This window comes from Arvicanthis niloticus, chromosome 8 (genome assembly GCF_011762505.2).
Source record: "Arvicanthis niloticus isolate mArvNil1 chromosome 8, mArvNil1.pat.X, whole genome shotgun sequence".
Lineage (NCBI taxonomy): Eukaryota > Metazoa > Chordata > Mammalia > Rodentia > Muridae > Arvicanthis > Arvicanthis niloticus.
Window position 1 is genome coordinate 9,364,806 of NC_047665.1, and position 17,827 is coordinate 9,382,632.

General features: G+C 46.3%; 1 protein-coding gene across 3 annotated transcripts in view; it reads right to left on the reverse strand.

The window, feature by feature from the left end:
- Window positions 1-8,062: 8,062 nt before the first annotated feature.
- Faf2 (Fas associated factor family member 2) overlaps window positions 8,063-17,827 on the reverse strand; it is a 32,048-nt gene continuing 22,283 nt past the window's right edge. For all 3 annotated transcript variants that reach the window (XM_034510269.2, XM_034510267.2, XM_034510268.2), the window contains 7 exons: window positions 17,283-17,421; window positions 15,654-15,739; window positions 15,468-15,559; window positions 13,549-13,726; window positions 10,525-10,696; window positions 9,717-9,860; window positions 8,063-8,835 (listed from right to left, as the gene is read on the reverse strand). In XM_034510269.2, coding sequence (XP_034366160.1) covers window positions 8,653-8,835; window positions 9,717-9,860; window positions 10,525-10,696; window positions 13,549-13,726; window positions 15,468-15,559; window positions 15,654-15,739; window positions 17,283-17,421 — 994 coding nt within the window. In that variant the 3' untranslated portion in view covers window positions 8,063-8,652. The remainder of the gene's footprint in view (window positions 8,836-9,716; window positions 9,861-10,524; window positions 10,697-13,548; window positions 13,727-15,467; window positions 15,560-15,653; window positions 15,740-17,282; window positions 17,422-17,827) is intronic.

Consider the following 17,827-nt stretch of genomic DNA (forward strand, 5'->3'; position numbering starts at 1 on the left):
ACACACATGAGGTGGAAACTTGCAGGCTCTTTGGAGAGTCAGTTGTGTTGGTGTTTTGCTGGGGCAGACACATGAAGGAGTGTTTTCTGAAGTGGACACAGGTGAAAGGAACGTTTCACTGAAGCAGACACAGGTGAAAGGATGTTCTATTAAGGCAAGCACGTGAAAGGACATTTGATGAAGGATTCTTTATTAACGACACACATATATTAGTCCACCTTAGTTGAGCTCCATTTGTCGGGACTCCATAGAGAAAAACAACAAAAAACTTCTGGTGGTGTGTGGAGGCTTCCTGTTGCTTCTATGGACTCGGCTGATTGACAGAGTGATGTCAGCTGAGACAGATGCACATACTGAAGACACATACTGAGACAAGACCCGTGGAGGACACGTGATGTTCAGAGGGAGTATAAAAAAGATGATGGACACTGATAGAGACTGAGTTTGGCTTGCTGGTACGGCCAGCTGTACAACACTTACTGGTCTCCCATCTTCACTGATCTTCTCTGAGAGAGGCACAGCCAAGAACTTCTCCTGGCGACCCTGTTGGTCCCTCCTGATGACTGGAGCTGAGGCTCTACCAAACTAGACTACTGGTATATCCATAAAGTGTCTGCGAGTGGACCGAGCTGTTGTTACTGACCTATGAACGGAACTGCTGATTTCTAGACAACGCTGACGGGAGTTGCTCCAAAGAACCTTTCTAAACAGGTCCACTTCCCCTGTATCCTTTCTTTTCCATTACCTCTGGTGGGTGGTGGGCTACAGAGAAGGTTAAAATGTTTAAGAACCATCATTAGATGTAGGTTATAAAAAAAAAATTAAAGTTCTCTCTTCTATCTCTTATATTCTGTTGGAAAAAGGGCAGCATTTTCAACAAATGGTCTGGCTCAACTGGAGGTCAGCATGTAGAAGAATGCAAATTAATCCATTCTTATCCCCTGTACAAAGCTCAAGTTCAAGTGGATAAAGGGCCTTCACATAAAACCAGATACACTGAAACTAATAGAAGAGAAGGTGGGGAAGACCCTCGAATACCTAGGCACAGGGGAAAAGTTCCTGAACAGAACACCAATGGCTTATGCTCTAAGATCAAGAATTGACAAATGGGACCTCATCAAATTGCAAAGCTTCTGTAAGGCAAAGGACACTGTCAATAAGACAAAACGGCAACCAACAGATTGGGAAAAGATCATTAACAATCCTACATATGATAGAGGGCTAATATCGAATATATACAAAGAACTCAAGAAATTAGATGCCAGACAGCAAAAGAACCCCATTAAAAATGGGGTACAGAGCTAAACAAAGAATTCTCAACTGAGGAAACTTGAATGGCTGAGAGAAGCACCTTAAGAAATGCTCAATATCTTTAGCCATCAGGGAAATGCAAATCAAAACAACCCTGAGATACCACCTCACACCAGTCAGAATGGCTAAGATCAAAAACTCAGGTGATAGTAGATGCTGGCAGGATGTGGAGAAAGAGGAACACTCCTCCATTGTTGGTGGGGTTGCAAGCTGGTACAACCCACTCTGGAAATCAGTCTGGCAGTTCCTCAGAAAATTGGACATAGCACTACCTGAGGACCCAGCTATACCACTCCTAGGCATATACCCAGAAGATGCTCCAACATATAACAAGGACATATGCTCCACTATGTTCATAGCAACCTTATTTATAATAGCCAGAAGCTGGAAAGAACCCAGATGTCCTTCAACAGAGGAATGGATACAAAAAATGTGGTACATTTACACAATGGAATATTACTCAGCTATTAAAAATAATGAATTTGAGAAATTCTTAGGTAAATGGATGGAACTAGAAAATATCATCCTGAGTGAGGCAACCCAATCACAAAAGAACACACATGGTATTTACTCACTGATAAGCGGATATTAGCCCAAAAGTTTGAAACAACAAAGATTCAACTAACAGACCACATGAAGCTCATGAAGAAGGAAGAACAAGTGTGGATGCCTAGGTCTTACTTAGAAGGAGTAACAAAATACCCAAGGGAGCAAATATGGAGACAAAGTGTGGGACAGAAACTGAAGGGGAGGCTGTCTGGAGACCTTTCCACCTGGGTATTCATCCCATGTGCAGTCACCAAAAATAGACGCTGATAAGGATGACAGGAAGTGCATGCTGACAGGAGCCTGATAGGGCTGTCTCCTTAGAGGTCCTCCAGAGTCTGACATACCCAGAGGCAGATACTCACAGCTAACAATTGATCTGATCAAAGGTTCCCAATGGAGAAGTTAGAGAGAAGACTGAAGGAGCTGGAAGGGTTGGTGGCCCCATGAGGAGAGCAACAATACCAACCAACCAGAGCTCTCCCCAGGGTCTAAACCACTAGCCTAGGAGCACATAGGGAGGGACACATGACTCCAGCTGTATATGTAGGGGAGGATGGCCTTGTTGGGCATAGGTGGGAGAGGAGATCTTTGGTCCCATGAAGGCTGAACACTGAGGGGGGGCGGAATCTGAGGGTGGAGAGGTGGAAGTGGGGGTAGGTGGGGGCACACCCTCATAGAAGCAGGAGGAGAGGGGATGGGATAAGGAGTTCCTGGGTGGTGGGGAGAATAGGGTAAGGGGATAAAATTTGAAATGTAAATATAATATCAAAAAAAGGAAAAAAAATAAAGTTACACATAGACACAACAAACAATACAAACTCAAAAGCAAGCAAACAAAAGCCCACAGTTAAAGGCAGAGGGCAGTCCTATGGAGAAGTAGAACACGGTCCTGACTCCTATGCAGCTGCACTCCGGGGGACTGAAAAGCTATAAATCTTCATTTTGGTGTATGCATCAACTTTTGTGCAGACTTAAAATTTGGACATTTATGTAGAGTATATCTCATTTAAAAACATATGCATGGGCTGGAGATGGCTCAACAGTTAAGGGTTGCTTACTGCTAGGGCATAAGGGGCTGAGTTTGGTCCCCAGCAACCACATAGTGGCTTACAACTACCTATAATGCCATTGATTCCGGTCCCAGGTGATCTGATACCCACAGGCTCCTTCATGCAATCATCATACATTAAAAAACTTTATAGACAGGCGGTGGTGGCGCACGCCTTTAATCCCAGCTCTTGGGAGGCAGAGGCAGGTGGATTTCTGAGTTCGAGGCCAGCCTGGTCTACAGAGTGAGTTCTAGGACAGCCAGGGCTACACAGAGAAACCCTGTCTCGAAAAACAAAAACAAAACAAAACAAAACAAAACAAAAACAGAAACAAAACAGCAAAACTTTCATACCTACAAGGTCTACAATGCCTGCTTAGGTTTAATTCCTGGCATCACAGCAAAAGAAAGAAAGAAAAGGGTACAGGGTGAAGTGATGGCTCGGTATTTAAGAGCACTGTTTGTAAGTCTAGTTCCAGAGCATCCAACACCCTCTTCTAGCCTCCGAGGACATCAGGCAGAGAAGTGGTGCACACAGAAATGCAGGCGAACACACAAGAGCTTAAAATTAAAAAGAAATAGCTGGTTGGAGAGATGGCTCAGCAGTTAAGAGCACTGACTGCTCTTCCAGAAGTCCCGAGTTCAATTTCCAGCAACCACATGGTGGCTCACAACCATCTGTAATAGGATCTGATGCCCTCCCTCTTCTGGTGCGTCTGAAGACAGCTACAGTGTACTTATATATAATAAATAAATCATAAATGTAAAAAAATACAGAATCCACATTGGAATCACATGGTGAGTGCATGGGCTGTCGGTATTTGGAGAATGGCTGGCAGCAGTCAGATGGGCTGTGGACAAAGTAGTGTAAGTGGGTGGCATGTGCCTCAGCACCCATCTTTAGGGTCACCCATCAGAGTGACAGACAGCCTGCTTCCTGAGGCTTATACTGACAGACTTTGTTACTTACAGGCCGGGTGGCTTAACTAAAGCTTCCTGCCTCCGCCTTGGAGGAGCCGGTACTGGAGTCGGCCATGCCCAGCTTTCCATAGAACAGGTTTATCTTACAGGGAAAGTCAACTTAAAGAGGAGAATCTTCGTGTCATCCTGAGAGTCAGCAAGAGGGACACGTACAAGTCCCAGGTTGTGAAGGCCTACCCAGCATGGTGGCTGAGGTGCGGGGAAAGGGCTCTAGGAGGGGTAAATAGCACAGGAGAATCAGGGGCTTGGCTCAGCAGATAGAGGTGCTAGCTTCCAATCCTGAGGATCAGAGTTTAAATCCTGGGATCAAATGTGGTGGAAGCAAAGGACTCCTTCATGTTACCCTTTGGCCCCTTTGTTATTTTTTAGTTTTTTTTTTTTTTTAAGATTTATTTATTTACTTATGTGTGTACACTGTAGCTGTTTTCAGACACACCAGAAGAGGGCATCAGATCCCATTACAGATGGTTGTGAGCCACCATGTGGTTGCTGGGAATCGAGCTCAGGACCTCTGAAAGAGCAGTCAGTGCTCTTAACCACTGATCCACCTCACTAGCCTCCCTTTATTCTCAAAATAGATATGTACCTTTTTTCTTTTCTTTTTAAAAATTACACAGGTGTTCCAAAAGCACTCCACATGAGGGCTGCCGGAGGCCAGGCACTGTCTGCCAGTCAGCAAAGCCCACATTTTTCTCCTTACCCTTTGTTCATACCTGGATTAAGTTTTGTTTTGATAATTCTGGGGAGAGAACTCAGACTCACCCACAACATTGGGCCAGTCTTCTGGTACTGAAGACTCCAGCACACTCAGGCAAAACTTCACTGAACAAATGACAACCTTCTACAAACATGATGAAAGGTACACAGTACTTAGCATTTTAGCATGACTGAGTGAATGCTTCAGCCAGGCAGGTGGCAAATGCCTTTAATACCAGCACTTACTGATCTGAGTTCAAAGCCAGCCTGGTCTACATGGCAAAGTTCTGGATCAACTACAACTACACAGAGATAGACATATCTCCTGAAATCTCAGTCTAGAGAATAGAGAGCACATGGCCAGAATCACTGCCAAGACTTGGGTCTGGCATCATCAGTCCTTGTCTCTGTTATTGCCACAAAAATTTATAGGTGTTAAATAAATTGTGAAATGCCCATTTTTATACTTTCTACCTCAGGTGAATAGTTTTGCAGCTGGTCTGGGCAGACGTTTATACTGTCCATGTTCTTTAGAGACAGAGCTGTGCACACAGGTGAGGCAGATGTGAATGCAGGCAAATCATCCACACACATAAACCAAGGTTAAGTGGAGCCTCTCTCCGCCCACCCTTGGAGATGCAGAATGGGCCGAGGGTGACAAGGAGCCATGGAATCCTCTGAATGAGTTCTCTGAACCAGGAAAGGGCAGGGAAGACAAAGGCTGAGGTTCGAATGAGAGCAGGAGGCAGACACCGTCCCTGGAGAGGGGTGTCCCACCTCCTTTGGGTGTGCCAGACACACTTCATCTCATTTACTCTTCGCACTTAGGCAAGAAAGCTAGCTTCACTCACAACTGGGCCAACTAAATTTGGCTGAACCAAAGCTGATAGCGGACAGCTGCCACTGGATCCCACAGCAGGCCCTCCTCCTCCACACACCAGCTAGGTAGCTGTTTCTCACAGGGCTAGTGTGGCTGTGGGAGGTCTGTCTAAATCACTGAACCCATGCTCCCTGGATTCCTTTCCACGTTGGCTCTCACCCTTCCCTCCACATGGGAAAGCTTCTAGACAGAAAGACCCACAGCTCGTTTTATAATTGTTTGTTATAAAACGTTTAATGTTAACCTACAATACAATGTAAACCTTTTATGAAAAAATGTAAAGTACACTAGATTTCTTCAGGAAATTATTAACTACTCAGGTGCAGTACAGGTGGGACACTGCATCTCTTGTGGATGCACTTTTTGTTGCTGCGTTCTTCACAAGTCAAAACCTCCCCCAGACAAACAGAAAAGCCAACCAGCTGTGCGGTGGAGGTCCCTGTTCAGTGCCAGGTGACACCCTCTGATTATGTGCTCTGGGGCTCCTGCTCCTTCTCAGTCACTTTCTGACTTTCTTTCGTTGGCCTTGGCACCATTAGCAATTTTCATAATAACTGATCAGTTGGAAATTCTAGGGTTTTTTTTGTTTGTTTGTTTTAGTTTTAAAAGAAACAGGCTTCCTTCTCTGCATCTCATAGTGGAAACAAGCAAAGAGAAAAACAAAAACACAAACACAAACACAAACAAAGCCTATCTGCCGCAGACAATCTGCAGAGGAAGACCAGGCTGAGGCTGCAGAACTTCAACTCACTCAGGCATTGTTGCTTGCTCATCCCCATGGTCATTCAGCTGAGGCCACTTCTGAGGGATCGAAGGGCAGAACTGCAAACAAATGTGTTCACTGTCCATGACCTGACTTTCAGAACAACTGGTGGAATATTTTGGAAGAAATATAAACAACAACAAATGGTCGCAGGTCTCTTCAAGCTCACAGGTCTTATGGAGTCACAGACTGAACTGGCTTGAGGGACAAAATGTGAAGTCCACAGCTCCCCCAGAAAGAGAAATGGCACCCAGACATCAGACCTAGGAATAGCAAGAAAATGGAAGTGTTTCACAGCTGCCGGAGCCTGGTGTGGTGTGCACCCCCACATTCGCACCACAGGAGTGAGGAGCAGGAGGGTTCAAGGCCAGCCTTGGGAATATAAAGAGTTTGAGGCCACTTTGGGCCTTCAGAACCTATGTCAAAAAGCTGAGAGGAAAACTAAGGGAGACAGACAGATGACCAGAGCTGGGCAAGTACTTCAGCACAAGCCTCCAGGACACGAGCAGGCCACCCTCAAGAGTTGTGGCAACAGAGGACCCTGTTAGTCTGGCATCTAGTATCTTTCTGCAGTTATCAAAAGGCAAAAGGCATAAAATTAAAATGTACACATTACAGAAAGAGATTAAGAGGGAAAAATCAGAATTTCCCCAAGCAGCTGTGAACAAGACACTTCCACGGTCCACAGGTCCATGTACCAGACAGACAGACAGACAGACAGGGACTACAATCTGGGAGGGAGGGAGGCTCTGAATGGGAAAGTCCCTCTGCATCGCTGTCAGCAAGACAGACTTCATCTGAGGGTCCTCTCAACCCATCACTGAGTGCCAGCAGACCTAGCAGTGCTAACATTTCCCAAGGTAGAACTCAGAGCCCCGAGCACGAGGGCCTCAGGGATATCCTCGGGTTTTCCAAATGACTCCACCAGCCATCCTTACATGGAGAACTGCAGACAACAGAAGCACAGGACTATTTCAGAGGGCAGCGGCTTGAGAGGGCTCCTGGAGGTGATCAACACAAGCTAGGCTCTCTCTTGACTGGAATGCCCAGAGTCTACCAGAGACTACAGTTCTCCAGAGAGCTGCAGTATGTCAAACCTGTACCAGCCCAGCTAGTCCACACTGGAACACTTGTCAGCACACTGGCATGTGCTAATACATGGCTCAACACATATCCACTACCAAAAATTCCATCACAGATGAGACATTTAGAGGGAAAAAAAAATCTCCTGCTGCTTCACCATGGCAAGAGGAGGCTGCAAGCTGTCTCCGGTGCCATGTAGTGTGCTTTCCAAAAACAGAAAGGCCGGCAGTCCAATTGCTCTTTCAAAGTTTCTGGTTCAAAACTTAAGAGACAGGGTCTGACTCTGCAGACCAGGCTGGCCTGGAATTCAGAGACCTGCAGCCTCTACCTCCAAGTGCACCACCATGCCTGCGATGGGTCTAGCCTTAAACACCATTATCACACTTGCACTCAAACAGGATGAGCATCCACAGGCAGAATCATGGGCCCAGGTTGGGTCCTGCTAGTCCTCTCGAAAAGGCACCAAGCTTGGCAAGTTAGGGGAAGTTGGGAAAAGCAGCATGTGCAGTTGGGGGGACCAGGAGCTGCTATCCTTTGGTTCAGACCCCTTCACCACCACCTGGTACAGATGCCAAAGAAAAGCTGTACTTGTGTGTAAAGGTGAGCACACACACCACACACAGCCTTTTGTGGGTCACAATCTGAGACTTCCTCTCATTGCCCCAAATGGGATACACAAGTGGCAGAACTGTACCAAACCAAATGACCTCTCTGGGATCGTGAGAGGAACAGTGGCAGAAGGAAGCGCAAATGAGCCCAGGGCACCTTTATTACACCGCCGTGGGCGCCCACGGCATTGGCTCTTTATCAAATCTAAAGAAAAAAAAAATACTCCTAAGACAGCCTCATTCCTTTGGTCATTATCATTACAAAGCAAACAGAAACAAAGTTATTCATAAACTGTAGGCAGTCTGTTCCATTCTTTCCCCTCTTCCTCCAGAAGTGGGAAGAGCAGGTCCTCAGGAGCTGCTGCTGGAGCTGATGGGGTTTTCATTTGTATTTTCTACAAAAGCAAGAATGACTGAGAAACAGTGGGAATGTCTCCTTCCCCACGTGGGCCGATGGACGGGTTGGAGGGTGACGTTTCTTCACTGGAAGGTGGAGCAGAGGCTGTGGGAAGGCGAGTCTGCCGAGCAGGTATGCTCACTGCTGGCCTGGCACACGCACACAGGCTGTGACTCTTGCAGGCAGCATGGTTTCTGATCCTTCCATAGGATGCAGCAGTTTTTTAAAAAAAATATTGTATTATAATAATAATAATATGAATTTATCTCTTGTTCTCTGTTTTTGTTTATCCATTTCTTTTAGGGATTGGGGTGGGAGGAAGGAGGCAGAGAAGTGTCATTCATCTGTCAGGTCCTGAACAAAGAGAACTTCTGTGTGGCTGAGTCCCGCCTCCTGCAGTGTGGGGGGGTTGGGCCATTCCTCTGAAGGGACACAGGGAAGTACCCGTCTTGGAAAATTGGCTTCAATCTGAAACTTTTCAGGGCTTTCCTTCAAGGAGAATAAGAAGTCATGGATGACCTGTAGGTACCACAGAGAAAGAGAGTACAGTAAGGAGAGACCCAGTGTGAAGTCACATGTCCCAGCCTTCCCCAGGAGACCCAAGTAGACAGTGTCACATTGCAGTGGGACTCTAGTTCAAGTATTCTAGGTCCCTGGGAAATATTGTTGTGGATCTTTTAAAGAAGTCACAAGGAGAGTGTGATGGCACATGCCTTTAAAAACAAAGTAAAGTCGGGCAGTGGTGGCGCACGCCTTTAATCCCAGCACTTAGGAGGCAGAGGCAGGAGGATTTCTGAGTTCCAGGACAGCCAGGACTAAACAGAGAAACCCTGTGGGGAGTCGGGGGGTGGGGGTGGGGGGGGGAGGAGGAAACAAGGAGAATCAACATCTGGTGACCATGTACTACATAGCAGCTACTCTGGGTGACACAGTGGTGTTACCCAATTAAAAACTCCAGGGTTAGAGAGATGCCTCAGTGATTAAACATATACACATAAAATACAAAAATCTTAAAAAAATAAAAATAAAAAATCCAGGGCAGGAGATACAGCTTAATAGGAAACCCTGAATTCCATCCTAAGCACTGGAAAGTAAAACCCAAAAAAGCAGGTGTGAACACACGGAGCCTTCTGCTTCATTCCCATGCCACTGTGCTAGGTCTCTGTGTTTTACCTTGTGTGCTGACTGCACACGGTACAGCTCAGAACACAGTTAGGGGGTAGGCAGGAGCCCTTCAAGAGGGATCAGCATGTAAAGGTCTTCTCTGTCAAGCCTGAAGGGTCCATCCTGGGGGCCCACAGAGAAAGGGGAAGGACCGGCCTCCCATGGTTTGTCCTCCCTCTCCACCTGCACACATCACAGCCCAAATCACAGCCCAATCTGGCTTAGGTGATCCTTACTGTTAGAGACTGTGAAAAATGGAACCGTCTCTCTACTCTGGAATCATTGGGTAACTTGAAAATAATCTTGACACTTTCAGGGTCATCGGGGGAGGGCTCCGGGGGCAGGCACTCCAGCTTCCTCTCCTTTTCCTCCTGTAAGTTCTAGAAAAACACAAAGCAAAGGTAAGGATGTGGCTCAAACAGGGATACATGAAACCCAGAACATAAAGGCCATGAATGTTCACTGAAACTTCATAAACAATTATTGAAAAGAAATCCTCCTGAGGGCCAGCAGGATGGTTCAGCAGGTAATGGTGTGTGGGCCCTGAAGGCACAAGCTACAGATACACTGAGCTCCATCCTCAGAAATCGTGGTAAGGGTGAACTAACCAAGGAGAGAAACAACCCCCTAAAGTTGTCTTCTGACCTTCACAGAAGCGCTGTGGCACACGTGGGCCAATGCTCTCACATCACATACACATATGATGGATAAACAAACTCTCCTTTAGTCACTGGTGGAGGCAGGGATATAGCCCTGGCTGGCCTAAAACTTGATATATAGATCAGGCTGCCCTCAAACTGACAAACTGGCCTCGATCCTGCCTCTGCCTTCTGAGTGATAGGATTAAAGGCCTGCACCACTACATCTGGCTAGACAAAATTTAAAAACAATCCCTCAGAAAAAAACCTCCTCTCGGTAAGAAACAAGAACAAGCCTGCACACCGCATGCACTGCTGCCTCGTGCAGGCACTGAGTATTGGGGAAAGGGCCTTCCTGGCTGTAAGGAAGCAGCAAAACAAAGACAAGAACAGCAGTGTGGCTCACCTGTCGCCTTCGCTCCTCAGCCAGCTTCTGCTGCTGCACCTCCTCCTCCTTCCGGCGTTTCCGCTCCCTCTCCTCCCTCTTCTTCCTCTCTTTCTCCTGGTCTGCCCTTAGTGAAGCCAGATAGGCTTCATCCTGTTGTTGTCTCAGCACCTGGGTTTGGTTCCTTTCTTCCCTGTGGACAGATTGGAAGCGATCAAACAAAACACTAATTTCACAAAACTGTTCTAGCCGGTCTTCCTCTTGCTGCTCACTCCCCCTCTCTAGGACAGAGCCCAGGGCTGAGTGCACGCTAGGCAAGAGCATTCCTGACTGTGTTTCTCCTGCTTCAGCCTTTCAAGTACTGAGATTAGAGAAATGTCCTCCATGCCCCAGGTCCTGGCTTCTATTTTATTAAACAATTTATTTCTTAATGAGACAAGGGTCCTGGTTGTTGCTGTTTACTTGTGAATTTGACACAAGTGGACAAAACTAGTTACCTGAGAGAACCACGGCTGAGAGAATCCCTGGCCTATAGGAAGCCAAGGGGCAGTTTCTTAATTAGTGATCCATGTGGGAGGACCCAGTCCACTGTAGGCAGCACCACCCCAGGCAGGCGGTCTGAGATGGTATTAAACACAGGCTGAGCAAGGCACCGGGAGCAGCCCAGTTAGCAGCAAATGGCTTCTGCTTCATTTAGTCATGTCCTGACTTCTCTCAGGATTGTCCTGACTAGTTTTTATGTCAATTTGACATGAGGTAGAATCTTCTGACAGGAAGGACCCTAATCAGAAAATGCCTCCATAAGATTGACCTGTGAGGAAGCCTGTAGGGCGTCTTCTAAATCAGTAATTGACATGAGAGGGTCCAGCTCATTGTGGGTGGGGACACCCCTGGCCTGGTAGTCTTGGGTTCAATAAGAAAGCAGGCTGAGCAAGCTGGTAGGCAGCACTCCTCTATGGCCTCTGCATCAGCTCCTGCCTTCGGGTTCCTGTCCTGTGATAAAGAACTAAAAGAAAAATAAACCTTTTCCTTCTCAACTTGCTTTTGGTCATGGTGTCTTATCATAGCAACAGAAAACTTGACTAGGACACAGGATGACCCTGAACTTCTGATCCCTTTCCCAAGTGTTTAGGAACTCAAGTGCATTCCCTATTTTCTCTTCTGTTGAAGGTTTGGGAGCAGGGTAGAACTGCTGACCCGTGAAGGCATATCTAAAGCAGAGCAGACTCATGTGGAACGTGGAATCAAAATCTGGGTGTCACTTTGTAGCAAGTGCTGCTACCCACTGAGGTATCTCCTGGCTCTCCACTTCCTGTCTGACAGTCTTGCGCACTTACACAACGAACTGTAGTTATCTTCAACTCCAACCCCTCTCTCTGCCTCCCGACTCCGTCCTGACAGAGCTAGGGTAGCGGGGACTTACAGAAACATGGCAACTACTCCCCACAATAACCATTGATGGCTAACAGTCCCTCAGGGAGGGGCAGGGGCTGTGAGTGCAGTGACTAGGAACACATCTTTCTGTGGCATCTCTCTGTCCTCCCTGACAACCCTGAGCCCTAAGGAAGGATCACAGCTGTCCCACTCAGAGCCAAGCACTCCAGCACATCTATTCTCCACACTCCGGGCGGTTAGAGGCTTTGGCATGTTTCCTTCTACATTAACTTATGTGTTAGTGGCACTGAAGAAGAGCCAGTGAGCTGCAGCACACGTAGGTCAGAGGACACCTTGTGGGAGTCAGTACTCGCCTTCCACCATGTGGGTCCCAGGGACTCAGGCTTGAAAATAAGTGCAATCTTGCTAGCCCTCAATCTTAAAAAATAAAATTCTTATTTTTAAAATTGTGTGAGAGAATAAGAGAGACAGACAGACAGAATGAGACAGAAACAGAGAGGGGGGGTGGGGAGAAGAGAATATACACAGGTGCCCATGAAGGCGTTGGATCTCCCAGAGCTGTAATTATGAATTGTCCATCTTTAGTGCTGGGAACTGAACTGGGATCCTTGGGATCTTAAATGAGGCCCCTCTCTCCAGCCCTCCCTCCACTGTATGTTTTAAGACAGGGTTTCTCAATGAACCTGAAGCTTGCTCAGTGGCTAGACTGACTGACCTGCAAAGCCTGGGGATCCTCCTGTTTCCGCTCCGCTCAGTGCTGGGATTACAGCTGCATGCAGCTGCTCCTAGCTTTTCATGTGGGTGCTGAGGATCTAAGCTTAGGCCCTAACTTGCAGAAAGCCCCTGTGGATGGCCGTCTCCTTGTCACCTTAGCGTGGCTGCTTATGTTCCCATCATGCTCACACAGTCAAGTCTGGACTAGATCCCAGGACAGATGTGAAACAACTGAGAGTTGAGACAAGTGATGCTTACTAAGTGCTTCCCCCAATTTGCTCAACTGCTTGAGTGCATCCCTCAAGCGCACACGCTGTGGGAATCTTCATGTGTGGTCCTAAACAGACATGTGGAGCAATGCAGGGGTGCAACTGGGATCCAACGTGACAAAGAGCAAAGGTAACAGTCTTGAGCTTGAGCTCTCACCCAAGGGAATCTGATGCTACCTCAGGGCACGGGGTCGGAACAGAACTGATAAAGTAGACACCTAGCTGTTGTCTGCCGCTACACAACTAACTTGCTTGGTGTGTGGACAAAACCACCTAGACATCGGTGCCAGATGTGATCTGTGTTGAGAATGGAAAGGTAAGCGGGCCTTTTGTTTGTTTTCTATTATCTTCAAAGTAAGCAGAGAGAGGCGTGCACAAGTGTCTACAAAACCAAAAGCACCATAGAATAATGAATGCTTTTAAATTTCTTCTTTGACTTTCCTATTTCAAATTTTCTATAACTACTGTATATAATCCATGTAATGGGAGAAAAGTATAATCAGTCCACCTTTTTTGCATTAAGTTCTGTCTATGATATTCTAAACTGTTCTTCAACATGAAGCAAAGGCTTTTAAAGTGCCCAAGACAGGAGAAAGAAGTTTGTGGAGCCCCAAGTCAGTCTTCCAAGCACACCATCTGTCTCTTTTCAGAAAGGAACCCCTTGTACCTTTCTAGGCGTTCTGACACCAGGTAAGTCTGGTTTGCATCCATGATGAATGTCAGCTGGTTGATGAGGTCATCGGGTTGAATGAGGCCTTCTAGCCTCCCTACCACAGTCATTCGCCGATCCTTCAACATAATCATTGCCAGGAATGGATAGGTGTTCTCTCGTAAAGCCTGGGAGACTGACACAAAGACCCAAGAGATCAAGCATAAGACTTGGGATGAAACAGATCAATCCTCAGACTTTGCATACTGACAGCATGCATGGTGCCTGTGAAGGCTGGAGGAGGGCGTCAGATTCCCTGGAACTTGAGTTACAGACAGTTGTGAGCTACCATGTGGGTGCTAGGAATTGAACCTAGGTCTTTTGCAAAAGGAGACCATGCTCTTAACTACTGAGGCAACTCTCCAGCCCCTCTACTGTGTTTTTTTTTTTTTTTTCCTCTACAGGTGTGTGCAGAGATTAGAAGACAGTTTTCTGGAGTTGGTTCTCTCCTTCCACCATGTTGGATAACCAAACTCAGACTGCATCATCTCATCAGCCCCACCTGGTCTCTTCTTTGTTCTGTCACGCGTCTGTGTTCCTAAGCTGAGGTGAATGCTTAGACTAGGGCAAGGCTTCTCCGTAAGCTGTCATGCTGGGGAAGGCTGCAAGGTTCCTGGATACTATCTACTGAATGGAAGGAGAAGGGTCCACAAAGAACCAAGTTATGCTTAAGTATAATGAATGTCTCCAAGTGTGAAGGTCGGAAAGCCACTGGGAGACAAGGCTGCATTCTCAGCTGCATGCTGTTGGCCGTGGTGCTTTTACACCACATCCGCTCCCAGTCTTTTCCTCCTCATCTAACTCTTTCCTTTCCTCATTTTCCTATTACTTCTTCTTCCCTTAACAAGGCAGCTTTCTGCTCCAAGTAAAGTGAGAAAGTCGGTCTGTAATAACCAAAATCTTATTATGATGCAATTGCATCATGTTGTTATGTTATGAAAAAAGAAACTATACAACTCTTTACAAAAAGGACCTTCTGTCTGTGCCATCTATCTGCCAGCCCCGCAGAAGCACATCAGAATGGCAAAGCACATGCTGCAGGAACACACCACACATTTACAAAGCACTAATGCAGCCGGGCGGTGGTGGCGCATGCCTTTAATCCCAGCACTTGGGAGGCAGAGGCAGGCGGATTTCTGAGTTCGAGGCCAGCCTGGTCTACAGAGTGAGTTCCAGGACAGCCTGTGCTACATAGAGAAACCCTGTCTCAAAAAACCAAAAAAAAAACCAAAAAAAAGAGAACTAAGATGCAGAAGAAACAGCTACAGTATATTTGGTTCTGAACACCAGGCACTGATGCCTAAGTATTAGCACATACAGAGGTTGCTGGACAAAAAGGCTACAAAATGACTGTATTTCTGCCACTGAGTGTCTTTGTAGCTTCTGATGCTTTCTGAAGACACTGATCTCTGAATTGCTTCCAGAAAGACTGAATTCCCTGCATCCGCTGTCAGCACTCACTCTAGCACTCAACAGCAGACTCACCACCCAGAGTTCTGCTCAAAGCCCAGACAGAGAAGATGAATGCCTAGCAAAAGCCTGTTAAAATTGAAAGTGAGCTGCTGGGCAGGACTGACTTAAAATGAGAGTCTCTGGCAATAGTTAGCTATAAAGAATGGGCCTTAAACTCCAACCATATGCTAACTGTATGCTACTGGATCTGTCTTAATGTCTCTGAGATTGTTTCATTAATCTTAAAGAAGAAATAATATAACCTTCATCTCTCAGGCTGCTGACCAAATTAAATGATATAAATAAAAACCATAACTAGCATTGTCTATCACAGAACTACTACTTGAGAAATGGCATAGCATGGTTTTCCAGACTTCCCTAAAGATACTCTGACCTTCTCAATGAGGCAGAGGAACACAACTTACCCCTGTACCCCTCTGGTTTGTTTGTAGAACAAGCCCAAAAAAGCATCCTGCTGTTTATCAGCGAGATGACCTCAGGTGCGCAGAGAGCATTGCTGGGGAATAAGATAAAACAGCGTGAGAGCAATTTGCCAACTATAAACCATCAGCAAAAAGTCAGAGAAGAAAGGAAATGACTCATCTACTTACCGGCAGAACTCATCAGAGTCCTGGTGGTCATCTCCGTGAAGATAAACCAAAAGGAATCGGAGTTCCCGCTTGGCATCATTAAGTGCCTTCAAGAGACAAAAGATCACAACTTACTATGAAGGTCTTGAACTACTATTTAGGCTAAGGGTCCAGATGAACTTAACTATTAACCAACATTAGCAACTAGAAAGAGGGGAGGAAGTGGGGTTGAAAGGGAAGCAAGAAGCTAAGTACTTCCCAGGCTTTCTACCTTTACATCCACCCCTGGCATCTTTCTCCTTATAAAGCCCAAGTCAACAGCTTTAATAAAAAGCCTTTCATGCTGTTAGAATTTATGCTGCATCAGGCACATGAGGTAGAAGAAGTGACACAAATAACTCATAACAGTCCCAGAAAGTCAGCTGTTCTCATGGTTTAAAGGTAAAACAGGACACTGTAACTATGTAGAAGCAATTTTGCAGCTTCAAAATTCTTGCCAATAAAAAACTAGCTGCAAAGATGAGTTGGATCCAGCAAGAGCACAAGCAAGCAGGAAGGACCAGGGCGCCCGAAGGTGTCCTAAAGAGCACAGGGTTCAGAAGATCTTCTGAGACAAAGCAAGTGTCCACGAATCTTGTCGCTTATGAATGGTATACTCCTAACTAACTGCCTGTAATTTCCTGCATGGCTATGTAGTCTACCCTCAAGATCATGCAAAGGACTGCTGTCCCCCTCATCTCTGCTATCTGCAGCGCCAAGCATGATGTCTCACTGTGTACAGCAGGTATGTAATGTTTGTTGAGTGGGGAGCAGCAGCCAGTATGAAGATCAACTGAGAAAAAGCAGATGTGGGTAAAAGCAGAAGCAAGAGTGAGCTGCCCCCTCTCCAGATAAGAATCAGAAATTCCAGACACTCCACAACAGAGCCACCTTTCAACACATGTCTGTGTTGTTCTTTATTGTTCTCTGACAAACTATATATGCCTAAAATCCAGTCTCCCTCCCTGAAAGGAGAAAATGAAAGGCTTTGTGGCTTAGTTTGAATCAAATGAGCTATCTTGAGCTTATGGTCTAAATTCTATTCAGTTCTATAAAGGATCAAAACAAATTCTGCTTTTGCCTTGAAGGTGTGTACAGTCTGATTAACACAGCAAAGACGTGAACACAAATCATGTAAGGAGGAATGTAAAATCCCTATAAATTTAAAAACAGAAGGATGGAAAACAAAAAGGAAGGTCAGTACTTTAGAAAGCAAGGTAGGGTGAGATAGGGAAAGGATGGAGTGGTCAGGAGGACAGCAGGAGCTGGTGTGAAGGACGGGCAAGGCACCCATTAGCCAAATGTTAAAAAGACATTGCTGGTGGGAGGAAGAGCAACAGCAAGGCTCTGAGGCAGGCACTGTCCGGGGAGGTGCAGTGGGGACCTAGGGAAGGAGGAAACAAGCTGTGCAGAAAGGACTTCACAAGGATGGGACGAAGTCAGGAGGCCAGAGAAAAGGCGTGGTCCTGCCTCTGTTTAAATTTCTCTAACCAATGAAGAATTTAAGTCTTTTGTGAGTGTAAGAACAACATGATCACAGCTAAGCTACACTTTCCTTTGAGGACAGAGTCATATTGGTAAGTTGGCATCTATTTGTTTTGTGGCACTGACCTGGCTGTACGTTCCCTGGTAGAAGACAGGGTGTGCCCTCCCATATTTCTCTTCAAAAGAGTGCATAAATGAAACAATGTCCCCAACAGGGTCAGTGACCCGGCTGCGAGGGTCAGGCCGTATAAAACGAAGAGCAAACCTGGGGAGGAAGGAATAAATATCACATGAATCGGCTTACTGTAGCACGGAGGGAACGGGCCAGTTTGTACAGACTTTCCTAACAGACAGAGGGTAGCAGCAGAGGAAGTGAGTGGTCAGTGAGTGCCATTAACCCTCAAGGTAGAGCCTGGCTGGAAAGCCACAGCTGCCAGTGTCCACTCTCTGCTCAAGAAGACTGCACACCACTAGACAACAACATTCCAGTGCTGGCCTGACCATCCCGAGTGCTCTCTGTAGAAAAACAGGACTAGAAGGCTTGGGTGAGGATGATCCAAATCCCAGACACTTTGTAACATGGCAGCCACTAACTAGTTATGGCTGTATTAAATGCATTAAATTAATACAATTATAATTCAGTGCCTCAGTCACACCTACCATGTCTCAAG